We start from the raw sequence: 17,493 nt of genomic DNA on the forward strand, positions 1-17,493 counted from the left end.
ATTAAATCGCATTGAATTGTCCACTTTAAACTGTTTAACCGTGTTTTGTATTAGCATCACTACATAGTATAAAACAAAGTCGCTTTCTCTGTCCCTATGTCTCTTTGTATGCTTAAATCTTTAAAACTACGCAATGGTTTTTTTTTTTTTTTTTTTTTTTTTTTTTTTTTTTTTTTTTTTTTTTTTTTTTTTATAAATCTATGGGAGCTTTTCTTTTTAGTCTTTGGAATTTTGTGTCGTTTTTCATTAAATCCATGGCCAAAGAATTCGGATGTTCATCAAGTCTTTTTCTGTAGGAGCTCATAGAGTGCTTGATTTCGTCTTTAACTGTTCGAATTTTAAGATCGTGGTGTAACTGTTGGTTTGTAACATACCAAGGAGCGTTTGTGACTAGTCTAAGCATTTTCGATTGAAATCTTTGCAGGATTTCGATATTGGAGTTGGAAGCAGTTCCCCATAACTGGATTCCATAGGTCCAGATTGGTTTAATGATGCTTTTGTACAAAAGTAATTTATTTTCCAACGAGAGTTTGGATTTTTTGTTGAGGAGCCAGTACATTTTTCTCAGTTGAATGCCAAGGGCTTTACGTTTAGTAAAAATATGTGTTCTCCATGTGAGTCTGCGATCCAGATAGACGCCAAGGTATTTCGCACCATCAGCCTGAGGAATAGGTACTCCATTGAGAGACACTTGAGAGCACGAGCCGTAACGAGTCGCAAATGTTACCTGTACAGACTTCTTTTCATTGGCTTTAATTCGCCAGGTTGATAACCATTCAGTAATTTTATCAAGACAGACTTGGAGGTTTGCACTAGCTTGTACTGGATTTTCGTGGATTGCTAGGGCTGCAGTGTCGTCAGCAAAAGTTCCAATTACCACGCCATCTGTCATGGGCAAGTCAGCTGTAAATAGCAGGTACAGTGTAGGACCGAGTACACTTCCTTGGGGAACTCCGGCATGAGCTTTGTGAAGGGTCGTTACGTATTCTCCTTGCCTTACTTGGAAGTGTCTGTCCTCTAGATAGGACTTGAGAAATATGAAGTGATTAGTTGGTAATTTAGTTTTTATTTTATATAGCAGGCCCTGATGCCAAACTCTATCAAAAGCCTGTGATATATCAAGAAACACTGCACTGCAGTATTTTTTGGCCTCGTAAGCTTTGTGAATTTTTTCTACCAGTCGGTGGATTTGTTCTGTGGTTCCATGTTTTTGTCTGAATCCGAATTGGTGGTCCGGTATGATTTTGTTTTCTTCTATTACGAAGTTCAACCTTTTCAAGTAAAGAATCTCGATTACTTTGGAAAGAATAGGAAGCAAGCTTATCGGCCTGTAAGAAGACACTTCTTCTGGGGCCTTACCAGGTTTCAGGATCATTATGACCTGTGCCACTTTCCATTGCCGTGGGAAAATGCCTCTCGATATTATACAGTTGAACAACTGAGTCAAAAATATTAAAGCTGAGTCTGGTAGTTCTTTCAGCATTTTTACAGTTATAAGGTCATATCCAGGAGCTTTATTCTGTTTCAGAGTTTTTATAACCGCTATAAGTTCACCTTTTTTTATTTTCTTTAATGGGAGATCAAGCTGGTAGGGATCATCAATGCTTTTAAGGCGATTCTTCATATCGGTTGACATAATTTTTTGGCAAGGATTTGGAACAAAGACTTCCTTTAGATGAGACGCAAAGGTTTCTCCCTTCTCTGGATCACTCTTTGCCCATGTGCCGTCTTTTTTCCGAATAGGGTGCTTGTGACTGATGGGTCTTTTTAGCTTCTTTACGGTTTTCCAGAGCGAATAGTCACTTGAAGCCTTGGCGTCCAGATTACGCAAGCGGCTTTCGATATCGTTGTCTCGTGCAGTTTGAAGAAATTTTTTGAGCTTGGCTGATATGTTATTAAGACGTGTTTTGTCATTTGGGTATCTGGTTTGCTGCCACAGTTTACGCGCTCTTCGCTTCTCCGCTAACAGCTCGCGAATGGGCATTGGACAGTCCACTTTGTCACACCTTTTGGAAGCAGGAGTGCTGCTCCAGGCTGCATTCTGAACACAGTAATTAAAATGTTCTACACCTTGTTCTATGTCTTCTTGAGTTTTCAGCGATAGCTTGAGGTTTATGCAGGACTCTACACTTCTGCGAAACATATCCCAATCAGTATTTTTACCATGCAGACGTGTCACAGGTTCAGTTCTAATAATTTTTTCAGATATTTCTACTAGTACTACACTGTGGTCTGATGACAGATCTAGAGAGGATTTGCATTTACAGTTATTTAATGGGATGCCCTTTATAACACAGAAGTCTACCAGATCTGGAATTTTTCTTGGGTCTGTTGGCCAGTAAGTTGGTTCACCGGTAGACACCGTTTCTAATTGAAGGTCATTTAAGGCTGCCTGGAGCTGTCTTCCTTTCGGAGTGGTTAAGCGTGATCCCCAGAGAGTATTCTTGGAGTTGTAGTCCCCACCTGCAATGAATCTGGGTCCTAATGATCTGAAGAAGCGGATATAATCTTCTTTTTTTAAATTATGTTTTGGTGGAGAGTACAGTGCAGTGACAGTGAGATTACCACGCCAGTCTTCAACAACTACACTTGTCCCTTGTATTTCAGGAGTGCTATATTTATGTGTCTCGTAGTGTCTGATGTTATTTTTTATTAGGATTGCGGAACCACCATGAGCTGTGCCATCTGGGTGCATTGTTTGGTAGTAAATATAGTTTGGTATATTAATGTAGTTTTTATTAGTGAAGTGTGTCTCAGATAATAGGAAGATATCAATTTTGTTTGTTTTTAGAAACATCTCAACTTCGAGGATGTGGTGTGGGAGCCCATTAGCGTTCCATATCGCAATTTTTAGGGCATTGAATGTGATAATTTTGTCATAATTTCCATTAGAAGGTGTGTCATAGAAGTCAATTGCTGCATGAGCTGTGTCATAGTATTCATCATTTCCTTCATGTCTGTGGTTTTCTCTGATGTCATTTGCTTTTCATTATTTTGTTGTGAATGAGAACCCTCATTTTTGGATGTTAGTGCTTGGCTATATGTAAGCTTGTCAGAAAATTCTTTAATATGGTTTGTCGTTTCTTTGTTCAGATTACTTTTACGCTTATCTACGTGTCTTTGTTTAATTGGTTCCGGGGGGTATCTTATTTTTTGAAGTTCTTTGTAAACAGAGCATCCTTTGTAGTTTGCAGGATGGTTTCCTTCACAAAGTATACATTTAACTGAGTCCGACCTTCCTTTGCGTTCACAGTTACTTGATGCATGATCACCAGCACATTTAATACATTTTGGTTTTCTGAAGCAATATTTCCTAGTGTGACCATATTGCTGGCAGTTTGCGCACTGTGGTATGTCTCGCTTCGGTCTAGGTGGTTCTATTTTGATCCGGCAATGTAGTAGGCTCTTTAGGTCATAAATGTTTTTATTATTGCTGTTGGCTTCTATTTCTATGAAAAATATTGGCAAGGCCTTTTTGGTAATTCTTTGTTTGACATTCCAGATATTTTGTACTCTGTGCCCATATGCTTCCAGTTCAGCTTTTATTTCCTCCAGGTCAGTGGATGGGTGAAGTTTTTTAATCACTACTTTAAAACATCTGTCTTGTTTAGGTTTATATGTGTAAAATTCTGTGTTTTTTCCATTTAGTTCCTTAACTATTTTGGTATATAATTCAGCAGTTTTGGGTTGTATTCTGACTTGTTCATTCCGGAGGATTTTCACCTCGTAATTGTTTTCTGCTACGTCATCTAACATTTTAAGCAGTGGTTTTATATTGCTAACTCTGTCCACAAATATCGGAGGTGGTTTGACAGGTTTTTCAATATCTTTACTATTTGTTGGTTCTTGGATGTCCTTATCCAATTCTGAGAAGCTGTTAGAAGTTGGAGTAGTTTGACTTAGCCAGTAGGTGTCAAGTTTTTTTTGTTTTTGTGTTGGATTGTTTTCGGGACTATCACGCTGTCTTTTTCTGATAGGGACTTCCGTCCATACATCATTTTCGGTTTCACAAGTAGGTGCTTGTGTTTGGGATGGAGAGGTGATGTCTAGGTTCGTTAAAGATTGAGTTCTAGTCCTGTTGAACAAGGCTGGGTGAAATAATTGTTGTGTTAGTGTTTTATTTTGCGGTTTATTGGATTCAGTAGCTTTTGTATTTTTTTGAGACAATTCCATTTCTGTTCCCACGAGTAGGGTCGATTAGAAAGTCACACACAGGGTAACGCCCATTCCCGTGTGAAGGCACTGTACAACAATGTTAGCCGGGTCCATTGAGGTTGGCGCTAGGAGCTGATAACCCATCAGCCATTCATTCTATCGGCGCGTATCCCACCTTAGAATTGGGGTTTTTTATAGAGGAGGACTACCTCTTGGCCCAGGCGATTAAGCCAAGACCACCGTTCCCCCGAGACATGACCAAGGGTTTACGGGCTGATGATCATTTCCTATCATCATCTTGCAAGCTTTCGCTCGTCAGGATAGTTAACCGCCGCCTGAGACTCGGCGTTGTTACTTGATTGGCACCACCCAGGGGACACGTGTGGGGTGGGTCTAGGATTAGATGGTATATCCCACGGACGCAAGTAACATCATCCCGCAATGGATTTTGATGAGGTTTTTTTAATTGATAGAGTGATTCAAGAGGAAGGTTTTAGTATATAATTTATTAGGTTTTAGACAAAGCGGGCGAAGCTGCGGGCGGTAAGCTAGTTATATGTACATATAGTGTAAAGTATATATATAGCTTTATAGTAGCATTGTTAACACAAGAGAATATTATCATGTTATCAGGTTGAAGTGTGATGTAAAAGATCTCTTATCTTAAAAGTAACTCAATTCAAAAGATAGATTTGCTATCTTTAAGTATAGATACAGATGCTTGTCTTGATACAGTTACTGTGATTTGATTGTAGCCTCAATTTAACATTTCTTATTGTTTTTTGTTATGTTATTTTACATACATTACTTGAAAACTCACATCTATGTACATAAATTTATTGATGACAACTTTTAAGTTGTACAACATACAAAAATTTCATTGAGTTTTTTAAATCTACAGATGTACTGTTTTTAACCCATCTCACAGTGTATGTAACAAAACTACTGTGAATGTTTTTGTGTTTATGATGAAGGTCTGAAAATAATTTTAACAATTTTTGCCAGGTTAGCATGTTCACTCACAATCTTAAACTTACATCAAGACTCCTATGTTATTTTACTCATATAATCATAGATGTATAATATAATAAAAATACTTTTTACAATCACAAAATGTTTAAATCAGTTGCACTATATTTGCACTGGAAAACATTTTATTTTTCTCCTCATTAGTGAGAAAAAGAGATAGTATACAAATTAAAAATCACAGACATAACAAAGTGTAAAATTTTAATTGTTATCTAATCATTATTTGAAATGTTTGCTAAATAATACCTTTGGCGCATATGTATTTTGTTACTATTGACTTGAAAAGGAGGAGGACTTCTTCTCTTGCAATCGACAATTAAAATATAGCTATTAACTATTTATTGAAAACTATAGTTTATTTTTTGTAAGCTTCTACAAATTAAGATGAATTTCTAACTCTTCACCCTCAGCTTCGCATGCGTTGCCTAAAACGTAACAAATTATATATGCACTGAAACCTGCAGTGAAAATAGAATGGAAATTGCCTTATCTCAAAACAGGCCAAGACAAATCTATACTAATATTGTAAAGCTGAAGTTTGATTGTTTGTTTGAACGCGCTAATCTCAGGAACTACTGGTCCGATTTGAAAAATTCTTTTGGTGTTAGATAGCCCATTTATCAAGGAAGGCTATAGACCATAATATATCATTACGCTAAGACCAACAGGAGCGGAGCAATGCGGGTGAAACCGCGGAGCACAGCTAGTCCAACATAAATACCTGACTGTTCTATCGATAGGTTTTCAAAAGATATACATAATACTATGATAATACATATGTAGTTAGATTTTTCTAGAAGTACTTGAACATTTAGCTATTGACAATGAAAAGAGTACATTCTGCCCGTAAACAGAGTAATGATTTTAACTTTTCTATGAATAACATTTCCGAAGTAAGATGCTCCGTTCCCCGCTGCATTTTCAAGCGTTTATCGTTATTTTAAACGAAATGAAGTGCACATTCAACTCTGCCATTTAGTTCGTACACAAGAAAATATCCACTGTGACTTTGTTTTTTACACTTTTCATTTCATTTTAGGTCAGTGGGTCGCGCGCGATTTTTCTTATGAATCTCGACACAGAATATTTTTTTTCTTCATTTCTAACCAGCTAAAGAGTTATATCGATCGAAGGTTTCGTTATTTACGGCTTATGTGAAGTTGTTAAATAAATAAATAATTTATTTATTTGCAGAAATATGTTACTTATATAATACTTATAGTTGATGTTACAAATTTTATTATATACATAGTACATATTTGTACATAGACTTTGAATGCTAGTTGATCTAATTGCGTATTTAGCTTTAGATCCACGTGTCCGTTCGAATCCTGTGAAGGACAAAGACAACATGAAAATGTTACAATTATATTGATCTCCATTCTTCACGATCAAATCTCTTCATTGATGATAAAGAAATTAAATCATAACAAATACAAACTATTCAATTCATTCAGTAGCATTAAAAATGGTTCAGTACTTTCAGAAACAAGAACAAAACAAACAAATTTGACCTTCACAATATTAGAGCACTTACCTATCGTTTTAATTAATTATAGTGTATTCTAAAAACACTAAAAGTACAGACGACCTTGTGTTGTAAAAGCATTGATAAATACTATCTCCGTGATGTACTTGACTGATTATAAAACGAAGTAAACTAATTGCGTGCAAATATTAGACTATTGAATACATAAATACGATAAGAATTTAGAGCCTCCATATTTTTTGGAACGTCGAAAAATTAATAAATATTATAATATAGGGCAATACTCAAAGGACCAAATTAAACTTTAAAGTTCTCTATCTTAATAATAATTAATTTTAGTTAATAGTATTTCTTAATGACTACTTTTAACTTCCTACTTCGCTTATCTATCAGGAAAAAAAAGCTTATTTTAATTGATATTCAATTTTTGCTTCAAATTTTATCCAGATTGGTTCAGCAGTTCTAGAGCAAAAACTTTACAAACATTAACCGCACAGACATGTATGTGAACTTTTGATTTAATAAGTGTGTATGTAAATAACAAGCTGAAGTGTCCCAAATGTTGCTTCTACCGAGAAGAATTGGGTAGAAAGTAGTGAATATATGTATTTGTATTAATAAGAAAATACATTAATTACTTACCAGCCGAATGTAGAAATTAATATAATGATGTGTTTTATTCATATTAAATTATGATTAAAAAAAAACAGTTTCCTATCTATTCTATCTAAAAAATATAAAAAAAAATTAAATTGCATAATAATTAATTTTATGAAAAGTATATTAAAGTAACTCGGACCATCTGTCGGTCTATCTATTCCGTCGTCACACATAAACCATTGAATGGGATCGGATGAATTCTATTTTATAGATAGTTCGAAGGAGGGTACTTTTGGTCATCAAAAATATTTTGTACTGTTAGTCGAAGAAGTACCTATGAAGACTAAATAAATTAAACGAAATTGATGAAAATTAAAAAAAAAACCTTACTCATTTTTTTAATGAGTAAGGTTTTTTTTTTATTTCTCCATAAACTTATAGGTGTGTGTGAGTGTTTGGTTAGTGTTCATAATTCTTTATTTATCAAAAATAGCCATAGCATAATAGAAATAGCCGGGGACTGCTTGCTATGGCCTAACCTTTGCGAATATTTAGTGTTTTCACATCAGGCTAGTAGTTGCCCGCTCTGTCATAAAAAAAATATTTACAGTAAAGATTTTGTAAAATGCGATGTGACTGGCATCGTCTCTCATTAGTTCATTACAGAGAAAAACCGCCAAAAACAGTTTTTACCATCGGCATATCGGCAAAAATCATGGCTAACAACTTTACCGTATCGCAAATTAAAAATTATAGCTAACATTTCATATCGCCTATTAGTTGGCCAATCAAGGCTGTGCCGCTCAATTAGTGACTCCAGTTAATTAGCATATCACTGAGTCACGGCGTATTATGTGCATTCGAAATGTACATGTCGCATTCATCTGGTGGAATCTGCTGTTTGATTAAATGACTAGCGCGTTAATTAAATGACGACATTTAATTGAATGACTAAATGTCAACTCGTGAAGTTGATTAATGTAATATACATCGTCTAGACTGAACCACACTGAACGTCAGATAGCATCTATATCTCTGTCTTATCACAACCGTCTTCTTTTGGATGTTTGAAAAAAGTTAATTCTCAGCAACAGTCGTCATTCGATGAACGCACTAGTCATTCAACAATTTGCCGAGCATTGTATCCGCTCTGTTTAACCCTAGAAAGATAATCATATTGAGTAGTACGGGAAAGATAGTCATGCGTCAAATTTACGCATGTTTTTTAGTTAGCTCTAAGTCGAGGTATATTATTTTTTTTTCTATAAATATTAAGTTATTATATATTTACAGTTATTTTAGAATAATTAATACTACAAATAATTTATTTATAATTATTTTTATACATATAAAAAAACGAAAACATTCAACGTCTGCTTTAAATCTACAATTCTTGTAACACGTATTCTTTTTAATAAAAAATTATTTTTTACCACAATTATCAGACTTTTTTATATTTTATGTATATGGTGCACATATAGTTATATGAAAAATTAGTGAGAAACCACTTTAGCACGTATCAACATATGCTCACCACATACAACAATGTTCCTTTTTTTGCAGGACGTATTTGCCTTTCGTCATATTTCAGAAGGACAAAAAGTATAGTAAATATGTTTTTTTACTGAAGGCCTCCTCAGTACTCTCTTACGACGCGGACGTACCAGATACTATATTTGGCAACAAATTGGAGATATTATCACGCAAATATCTTCTCAAAGCTGGTTGTTCTAAACGCCCACGCATAAACAAAGAAGACAGTTCCATGCTTCTATATTTCATGTTTTTTTTGACTCAGATGTTTTTGTGCTTTATTGTTAACATTGTGGCCATAAATTTAATATGCAATATGCAGGCAATTTTAATGCTTCCATAAAATAAAGCCATTAGCCATCTCATTATCTTCCTACTATAGGACATCAGGGAACGCATTCGGTCTAATATATACTATCATCATCATCATCATCAGCATCTACTCCGCCTTTTGCTTGAATGTAATATATCATCTTTGCTTTGTACTTCATCGGGAAAAGCTTCTTCTGTGTCATTTTGCTCGTCGTCTTTATTTTCGTGGTCCTCCTACTTCACTATCGGTATCTTCACAGGGACCTTCTTCGCTTTGCATAATAGCGGCCAGTATACAATATTCTTCCAATTTTCTATGCTCAATTGTTTTCTATATTTATTATATTATGTATAAAAATATTTTTTTAACATAAGTCACAATATACAGTAATAATAAGCTAAAAAATATTCAAACTACCATAGAAGTCAAAATCTTAAAAGTCATGGTAAAGATAATCATGCGTAATTTTGACTCACGTAGTAGTTATATTTCAAAATCGGTTACATTAACTTTATTGACACTTATACCATAGGGTAGCTCTCAGTGATTAATGAAATGTCCTAAACGCACAGTTATGGATTCGCGAATTTTAAAAAGATACAACTATATTTCGAAAACGCAGGAGTCAATTTGACGCAGACTATCTTTCTAGGGTTAAAGGGCTATGTTAAGTACAATCGGCTAAGTAGTTGGACAGTGTGTGACGCTTGAATGTTGTCATTCAACGAACGCGCTAGACATTCAATCTAATAGCAGATTCGACCAAATGACGGCGACGTACATACGAGCAACGTAGGTAGGTATATTATTGTTCCCATAATATGGTCATGGGATATCCTTCATTGTTTGTTGGCTTATGGCCGTTTCCGCTGGGGCACGTATGCGCGAATATTTTAATTGTTCTATGCGAACCGTTAGATTTACACTTGTTAATGCGAATATGTTTTATTTGGGCACTGTGTTATGTTATGGTTGTGAACATTTTGTACGTATGTTAATGTATATGTGCGTTTGAAATAAAAATATTGAAATTAAATGACAATGTTTTTTTACGATTTTTCGCCCTGTAAATTTGCTTAATATATCTTTCGGTTATCTAGTCCTGCTGCCGGAGAAAACAGATTTTCTATAAAAATTTATTTAAACTTCAATACTATACAAAAGTACAAAACGACCACAACCGTAAAACGTAACACGTGAACAGAAAAAAATGGAGGTATTTTCACTTATTAATGTCTGGACTACCGTCAAAATCTGTAACATTTTAATCTGCGGATTTGTCCACGGATTGGTACGGCTCGGGGCTCGGCTCGCGGTGCGTGTAGTGAATGCCGGACTAGTCACTGAAATATGTAAAATCGTTTTCTTCTTTTTTTTCTACATAGAACAAAAAATACGTATTGTATGTTGGTTAATTAATAATATTATTACGTAGCCTTGCTATTGTCGAAAATTTAAGTAGATATTACTGTATGTATTATATTTTATGATAATTAATATACAAGTCTTTAATCTATCGTAGGTATATAATATGTTAAAAGTTAAAACGCATGTTCTTTATAGGTGTATCCCTTTAGGATGTGTCACCAGAACATAAAGGGATCTTGCAGTATGCCGTGTTGGACACTTGCCATTGTACGCATATAAAAAATAATATTTATAGAAAAGAATCTCCGGTCGATGTTTTATACAATAAATTGCGTCACTATATAATATATGGGTTTAGATATTTAATACTAGTAGTCCGCCCCGGCTTCGCCCGTGGTACATATTTCGCAATAAAAGGTAGGTAGCCTATGTCCTTTCTCGGGTATCAAAATATCTCCATAACAAATTTCATGCAAATTGGTTCAGTAGTTTAGGCGTGATTGAGTAACACAGAGAGAGTTACTTTCGCATTTATAATATTAGTATGGATTTATAGAAGCTAACTTGAAAGTGTGTTTTTTTCTATAATTATATGTTTTACGTTTTGTTTTCGTGCTCTTTGTCTCTTCAACACGTAGAATAATAGATTAATTGTATACATTTTTTGTTTAAAAGATTTTAATATTATGTTATCATATTCTACTAATAGATATCAATAATCATAAATGCGAAAGTTTGTGAGGATAAATCTATGTATATTGTATACGTTGTGTTTGTTACTATTTTAATGAATTCGCGTGACACAGCTTGTGTGTGCTATATCTTCTTATATATAAAAATGAATCGCAAAATGTGTTGGTACGCGCATAACTCGAGAACGGCTGAACCGATTTCGATAATTCTTTTTTTATTATATTTCTTGAAGTACGAGGATGGATCTTATGTAGAGAAAACGTAAACATGTACCACGGGCGAAGCCGGGGCGGACCGCTAGTATATTATAAAGGCGAAAGTTTGTATGGATGTTTGTTACTCTTTCACGTAAAAACTACTGAATGGATTTGAATGAAATTTAGCACACATATAGAGGGTAACTTGGATTAACACATAGGATAGGTTTCATCCCGGAAATCCCACGGGAACGGGAACTATGCGGGTTTTTCTTTGAAAACGCGGGCGAAGCCGCGGGCGGAAAGCTAGTTTATAATAATCATAACAAAACATCTATAAAGAGTCCAATATGTAAAATATTTAGCTTTAGAAGGTAGCATGTCACCTTTTGTAAATAAATTCGACCAGTAAGATGAAGAAATATTCATTGTACATTCAGCCTTTTATTTCACAACGCGATTTACTAACGTTTATGGTGTGAATTAATTAATTTAAATTAAAATAAGAAAGTAAAAAGAAGTAAGAACACATAGTTACATACATAAATACATTTAGTTATTACAGTTAATTTCAGAGAGTGCCTTCACTAGTATTGTAAACTATATTATTAGATATAAATTTATAAATATAAATATATTATAAGATCTAAGATCTATAGCATAGTTTCACTTATTTTTTGCGATAAATAGTATATTTTTACGCAGCCTCTTCGTTAATGATTTAATAAAATTTCAACCAATTGATTACCTACTAAACCTCGATACGGTAGTTGGATTATTTTAATAATCTATAAAAAAAAAAGTCTTAGATACATAGTTCTAGTTTAAGAGATTGTGTCCAAAATATTTAACATAATTATTTATTGTTCGTTTCATTTCAGCGCTCGGCATAAAGCGTCTCAAACAAATAGAGACGATGTTCGTCTCGCGGCGGTTACAGGGCCCACGTGCCAACACGCTCAGCGTGGAGACGCTGCTCGACGTGTTTCTTGTGTTGTACGACGAGTGTTGTAACAGCAGCTTGCGGCGCGAGAAGGCGGTGGCCGACTTCATTAGCTACGGTCAGTGTACAGTACACACACACTAACACTGAACACCAACACGCTCAGCGTGGAGACGTTGCTCGAAGTGTTGCTCGTGCTGTATACTGATACAACACGTGCAAATGTGCATGTGATACAACGTGAACATTAAATCTGGGTCGCCGGACACCCTGGAAACCCCTCTTCTTAATGGAAATTATAGATTTCCAGATGTAGGTTACGTAAAGAATAATTTTACGTGTTTTTTTTTACAAATTATATGTGTGTTATATGCAATATTTTGTTAGTTTCTGTTTTCCATAATGACATAGATATTGATTTTCTTAATAATATACTGTTCATTTTCATAAATACGTAGTTGATAATTTATTTGTATACAATTACAGTGAAACCAGTGGCCACCGCTTTGAAACGGCTCCGACTGTCGCGGGACGACTTCGAACTAGTCAAAGTGATCGGGCGCGGGGCGTTCGGCGAAGTGTGTGTTGTTAGAGCTTCTTTTATACAGGTAACTATTGTTTTCATGGTATATAGAAACATACATGTAAATTGTAAATGTACTAGTAATTGGTTTTGATGAAAACTGAAAATATAATATAGTTTGTGTTACCCTAGTATATTTATAAAAAAAAAAACATATCAAGGAGCCATTATCTTGTGTATGTTTGTTTTCTAGTTACATAACTATACTATAGTGTGTTTTCCTTGAAATTATAAAATTCTACTTAATTTTTAAGGTGTAATATGTTATGTAAAGTATGTGATAAATTTATAAAAAAAATACGTGTAAATATTTTTTTCGTCTCTTAGACTATAATTTATCTGTTTTAAGAGCTAGCGCGCAAGAGCAACTTTTGTCTCCGCAACTATTTTGTCTCCGCAACTATTTTGTCTCTCGCATCAACTCTATGGGCTAGTAAGAAAGTGCGCGCACGTTGCGACGCAACTTCCTATAGAGTTGATGGAAGAGATAAAATACTTGCGGAGACGAAAGTTGCTCTTGCGCGCTAGCTCTTAAACTATATTGTCTAACTTCTAAACTATGTATATGATTTAATTTCTGAACGGTGAACTCTAAGACTATAATGTATGTGTTTTTGAACGTATATTGTATAATTTCAGAACGGTGAGGGCAACGGCACAGCGCCCAGCGCGGCGACCAGCGAACGAGTGTACGCTATGAAGATATTGAATAAATGGGAGATGCTGAAGGTACGGAGATTTTTATTATTTTAATCTACACTAATATTATAAAGAAAAACTTTTGATTGTAATGAATAGGCTCATAAACTACTCGACCGATTTTGATGAAATTTGGCACAGACAATCTTTAGACCCTGAGAAAGTACATAGGCTACCTTTTATTGCGAAATATGTACCACGGGCGAAGCTGGGGCGGACCGCTAGTATCAAATATAATAGATTTGCGATAGAATTTAGAATTAAAATTTTGAAAATCGTAATGAAGGGAAAATAATCATAATGCAAGCAATTATTCTAATAAATAAAGTAAATAATAAAATATGCAATAGTATTAATTAGACTTCTTTACAGTTTAAGAAAATAGAGAAAACTCATTTGAAGATATTTCTTATCTGCCCATTAAAAAGACAAATATTGTATGAAGTGTCAATTATCTGGAATATTATCAATCAGTAAGAGTGGCCGTACACGGACTGCTCGAGCTGTCGCTACAAACGCAGTTGACGGCTTGAAGCTGTCGCGACTGCTCGAAGCTGTCGCGACTGCTCGAGCAGGCCGTGTACGGCAGGGAATGTCTATAGTTCACCGCGCGGTCGCGGCTTCAAGCCGTCGGTCTCAACTGCTTGAAGCGGTCCGTGTACGGCCGCCTTAAGCTTTGACGCAGTCCCTAAGTGAAAAATGATAATTTTTTATATGTTTTTTCTCCAACAGCGTGCTGATACAGCGTGTTTTCAAGAGGAGAGAGATGTGCTCGTGTTTGGCGATCGACGGTGGATAACCAATTTGCATTATGCCTTCCAGGATGACCATAATTTAGTGAGTATTAGATATAGAATCGTTTTATATCATATTATAAGGATTTAGAAAATTGTTTACGTCTTCTTTCTTCTTTTCTTAGACTTACCTACAGTAGAAAATTTCATGAAAATTGTTCTAACCGTTGAGGATGAGTGTAGAAAGATTGTGAAACATGCATTTTAAATTATTTATAAATCCTATAACGCCTATGAATGTTGTGTTAGTTACTAATCTTAAAACATGAGAACACTTAATGAATTTTAATGAAAAGTTGAATTTGTCTCCGTTTGAATTTGTATAATTATGAAATTTGAAAATTTACAACGAAGAATCTTTTATGTTGTGTGTAAGATGTTTATTCATTTAATAAACAATGAACTATGTATATCCATCATTTTCCAGTACCTGGTAATGGACTACTACTGTGGAGGCGATCTATTAACTCTCCTGTCGAAGTTCGAAGACCGTCTTCCGGAAGACATGGCGCGTTTCTACATCACAGAGATGGTTCTAGCCGTGCAGAGCGTGCACGAGCTGAGATATGTGCACCGGTGAGTCAGTCAGTCAATCAATCAATCAATCAATCAATCAATCAATCAATCAATCAATCAATCAATCAATCAATCAACCAACCAACCAACCAACCAACCAACCAACCAACCAACCAATCAATCAATCAAAAAACACAGATAGGCTTATACGGATACGTCCTTAAGATTCAATGTGTTACAGAATTGCGAAAAATATAATAAGTAAGGAATTAAGAAAATATTATTATGTTTATTTATTTGTATTTACAATATTTCAGAGACATAAAACCAGACAACGTGCTATTGGACGCGAGCGGGCACATACGATTGGCCGATTTCGGTTCTTGCTTGCGATTGGGCGACGATGGGAAGGTGAGATAATTTGAATTTAGAACATTGTATTATACACCACTATTTTTAAATCAGTACAAAAACTTTAAGGACATGTTAGCGAATACTTTATTATCGTGATCATGATGTTAGAATTACATAATATCGATAGATAGCAAAGATATAATCATTTGTTTATTTAAGAAAGTCTCACTAAAATCATAGACACATTGCAGAGTTCATTCACTTATTCATTGATAGTATTACCTAACCTTGGGCAATAAAATGAAACAAGAGATGTAGTTACTAACTTTATTTATTTTAATTTCCTAAATTCAAATCTCCCCTTCATACTTCATCCGGGCTTAGGACCGGAATAATTACTTTTTTACAATAAATTAAATAGGTACGTAGGTATGCAATTACAAAACAAACAATATCAAAATCGAATTTTGACGTATAAATTAAGAAGTTAGAATCAGCTGTTTTTTACAATACCTAATCTGTATTGAAAGAAAAAAACGATTTTGGCGTGTTTAAGAAGTTAGAACCAGCTGTTTTTTACAATACCTACTCTGCATTGAAAGAAAAAACGATTTTGGCGTGTGAAGTTAGAATCAGCTGGTATTTACAATTATCTTAACTAACCTTACAAGTATTTCAATAATAAAATTGTCCTTCAAAATGTCCACCACCATTATCAATACACAGACGTGCACGTTTTATTAAATTGTTTTTTAACGAGAGGAGTAAGTAGGTATGTTTTTTTGTCTTTTCACTTCATCCAATATGCGCTGTTTTAATTATTGTTCGACACTAACCGGCTCACTTTTGTTCACTTAATTTCACTCCACAAAAAGAGGTCCAAGGGTGTGAGATCAGGTGAGCGAGGAGGCCAAGCAGCAGGCCCGCCTCGACCGATCCACTGACTTCCAAACTCCGCTGTGAGAAATTCATGAACCGCAGCGTTATTCGACATTCGTACTACGTCGAGGATCCTCTTAAAAATACGCTAGTACATTACACGTTAGCATTTTGTGACAACGCCTGCTGGTAAGCATTTACCACGACGGTTCGTACATTTGGCGATCGAGCGTTCGGGACTCGGGTACTATTATCTGTACATACGTACTGCTGCACTCGCATTATCTCCACTCAAAAAGAACGCACGAAGCATAAGTACATAATCCCGTGATATGAATTGATATGATATTGTACCGGGAAAAACGTAAACAAACGCGACGAAAAAAAGCAAGTTTTCACTTCCGCTAACAATTAGGCACTGTTTGTCCGTTGTCGCAACGCGTTCGGCGTTGGGGTCGCAGTCGCACTGCGACGCGGGCGCAGGCCACAGAGGGAAAGGGGGTGGCGGGGGAAGGATGGCGAGCTTCGACGCGAGTTTGCCGGAATTTATCAATGGAGCTGTCCAGCGGACCTATTCGAAATCGTACGCTAGAAAACTACAACACAATACCTAGCGTGGGTCATTGACTAAGAATAGGTTTAACAATTTTTACATATTTATGTGGACAATTTTGGGACATTTCTGTTTGTTAGTGTTTTTAATTATTTCTTACACAAATATGATTGGTTAAAGGTACTTAACACCCTGTAAAATTTTATGTACTGATTAAAAAATAGTGGTGTATTTTATAAATTATTAATTAATTTATTAATTCTTTTAGCTTCACCTGTATGTTTGTATGTAACCGACTCCTATAGACTCGATTCTAACCCACTTTTAACGGACAGAATGAATTCAAAGTTTATTTATTTATTTATTTAACACTTTATTGTGCAAGAAACAAAATATACATAAAGGTTACGATAATACATTAAAAAAATCACAAAGATCTCTGTTTCATTAGTTTAATTTAGTAAAGCGTGTTTATAGTTTTTTTTTAACTATATTTGTTATTTTTAAACATTTTAAATTTAAAATTTCAATGTGTTATATGACTTGATACATTTATTTATGCTTTTTATTTTAGGTACAAAGTAATGTAGCTGTAGGCACACCGGATTATATTTCGCCAGAAATATTGAGGGTATGTACATTTTTTAATAACATAAATACTTTCGTGTTATTTTGTTTTTGTTTTAAAATTAACTTTTGTATTTAAATCATTGTATGATATAATTCAATCTATACTAATATTATAAAGCTGAAGAGTTTGTTTGTTTGAACGCGCTAATCTCAGGAACTACTGGT

General features: G+C 34.8%; 1 protein-coding gene across 4 annotated transcripts in view; it reads left to right on the top strand.

The window, feature by feature from the left end:
• LOC123703891 (serine/threonine-protein kinase Genghis Khan) overlaps positions 1-17,493 on the top strand; it is a 66,710-nt gene that overhangs the window by 1,408 nt on the left and 47,809 nt on the right. For all 4 annotated transcript variants that reach the window (XM_045652078.1, XM_045652079.1, XM_045652081.1 and 1 more), the window contains exons 3-9: positions 12,259-12,438; positions 12,807-12,928; positions 13,543-13,632; positions 14,335-14,439; positions 14,824-14,972; positions 15,230-15,323; positions 17,273-17,329. In XM_045652078.1, the coding sequence (XP_045508034.1) occupies positions 12,259-12,438; positions 12,807-12,928; positions 13,543-13,632; positions 14,335-14,439; positions 14,824-14,972; positions 15,230-15,323; positions 17,273-17,329 (797 nt within the window). The remainder of the gene's footprint in view (positions 1-12,258; positions 12,439-12,806; positions 12,929-13,542; positions 13,633-14,334; positions 14,440-14,823; positions 14,973-15,229; positions 15,324-17,272; positions 17,330-17,493) is intronic.

The sequence above is a fragment of the Colias croceus genome, chromosome 27, assembly GCF_905220415.1.
Source record: "Colias croceus chromosome 27, ilColCroc2.1".
Lineage (NCBI taxonomy): Eukaryota > Metazoa > Arthropoda > Insecta > Lepidoptera > Pieridae > Colias > Colias croceus.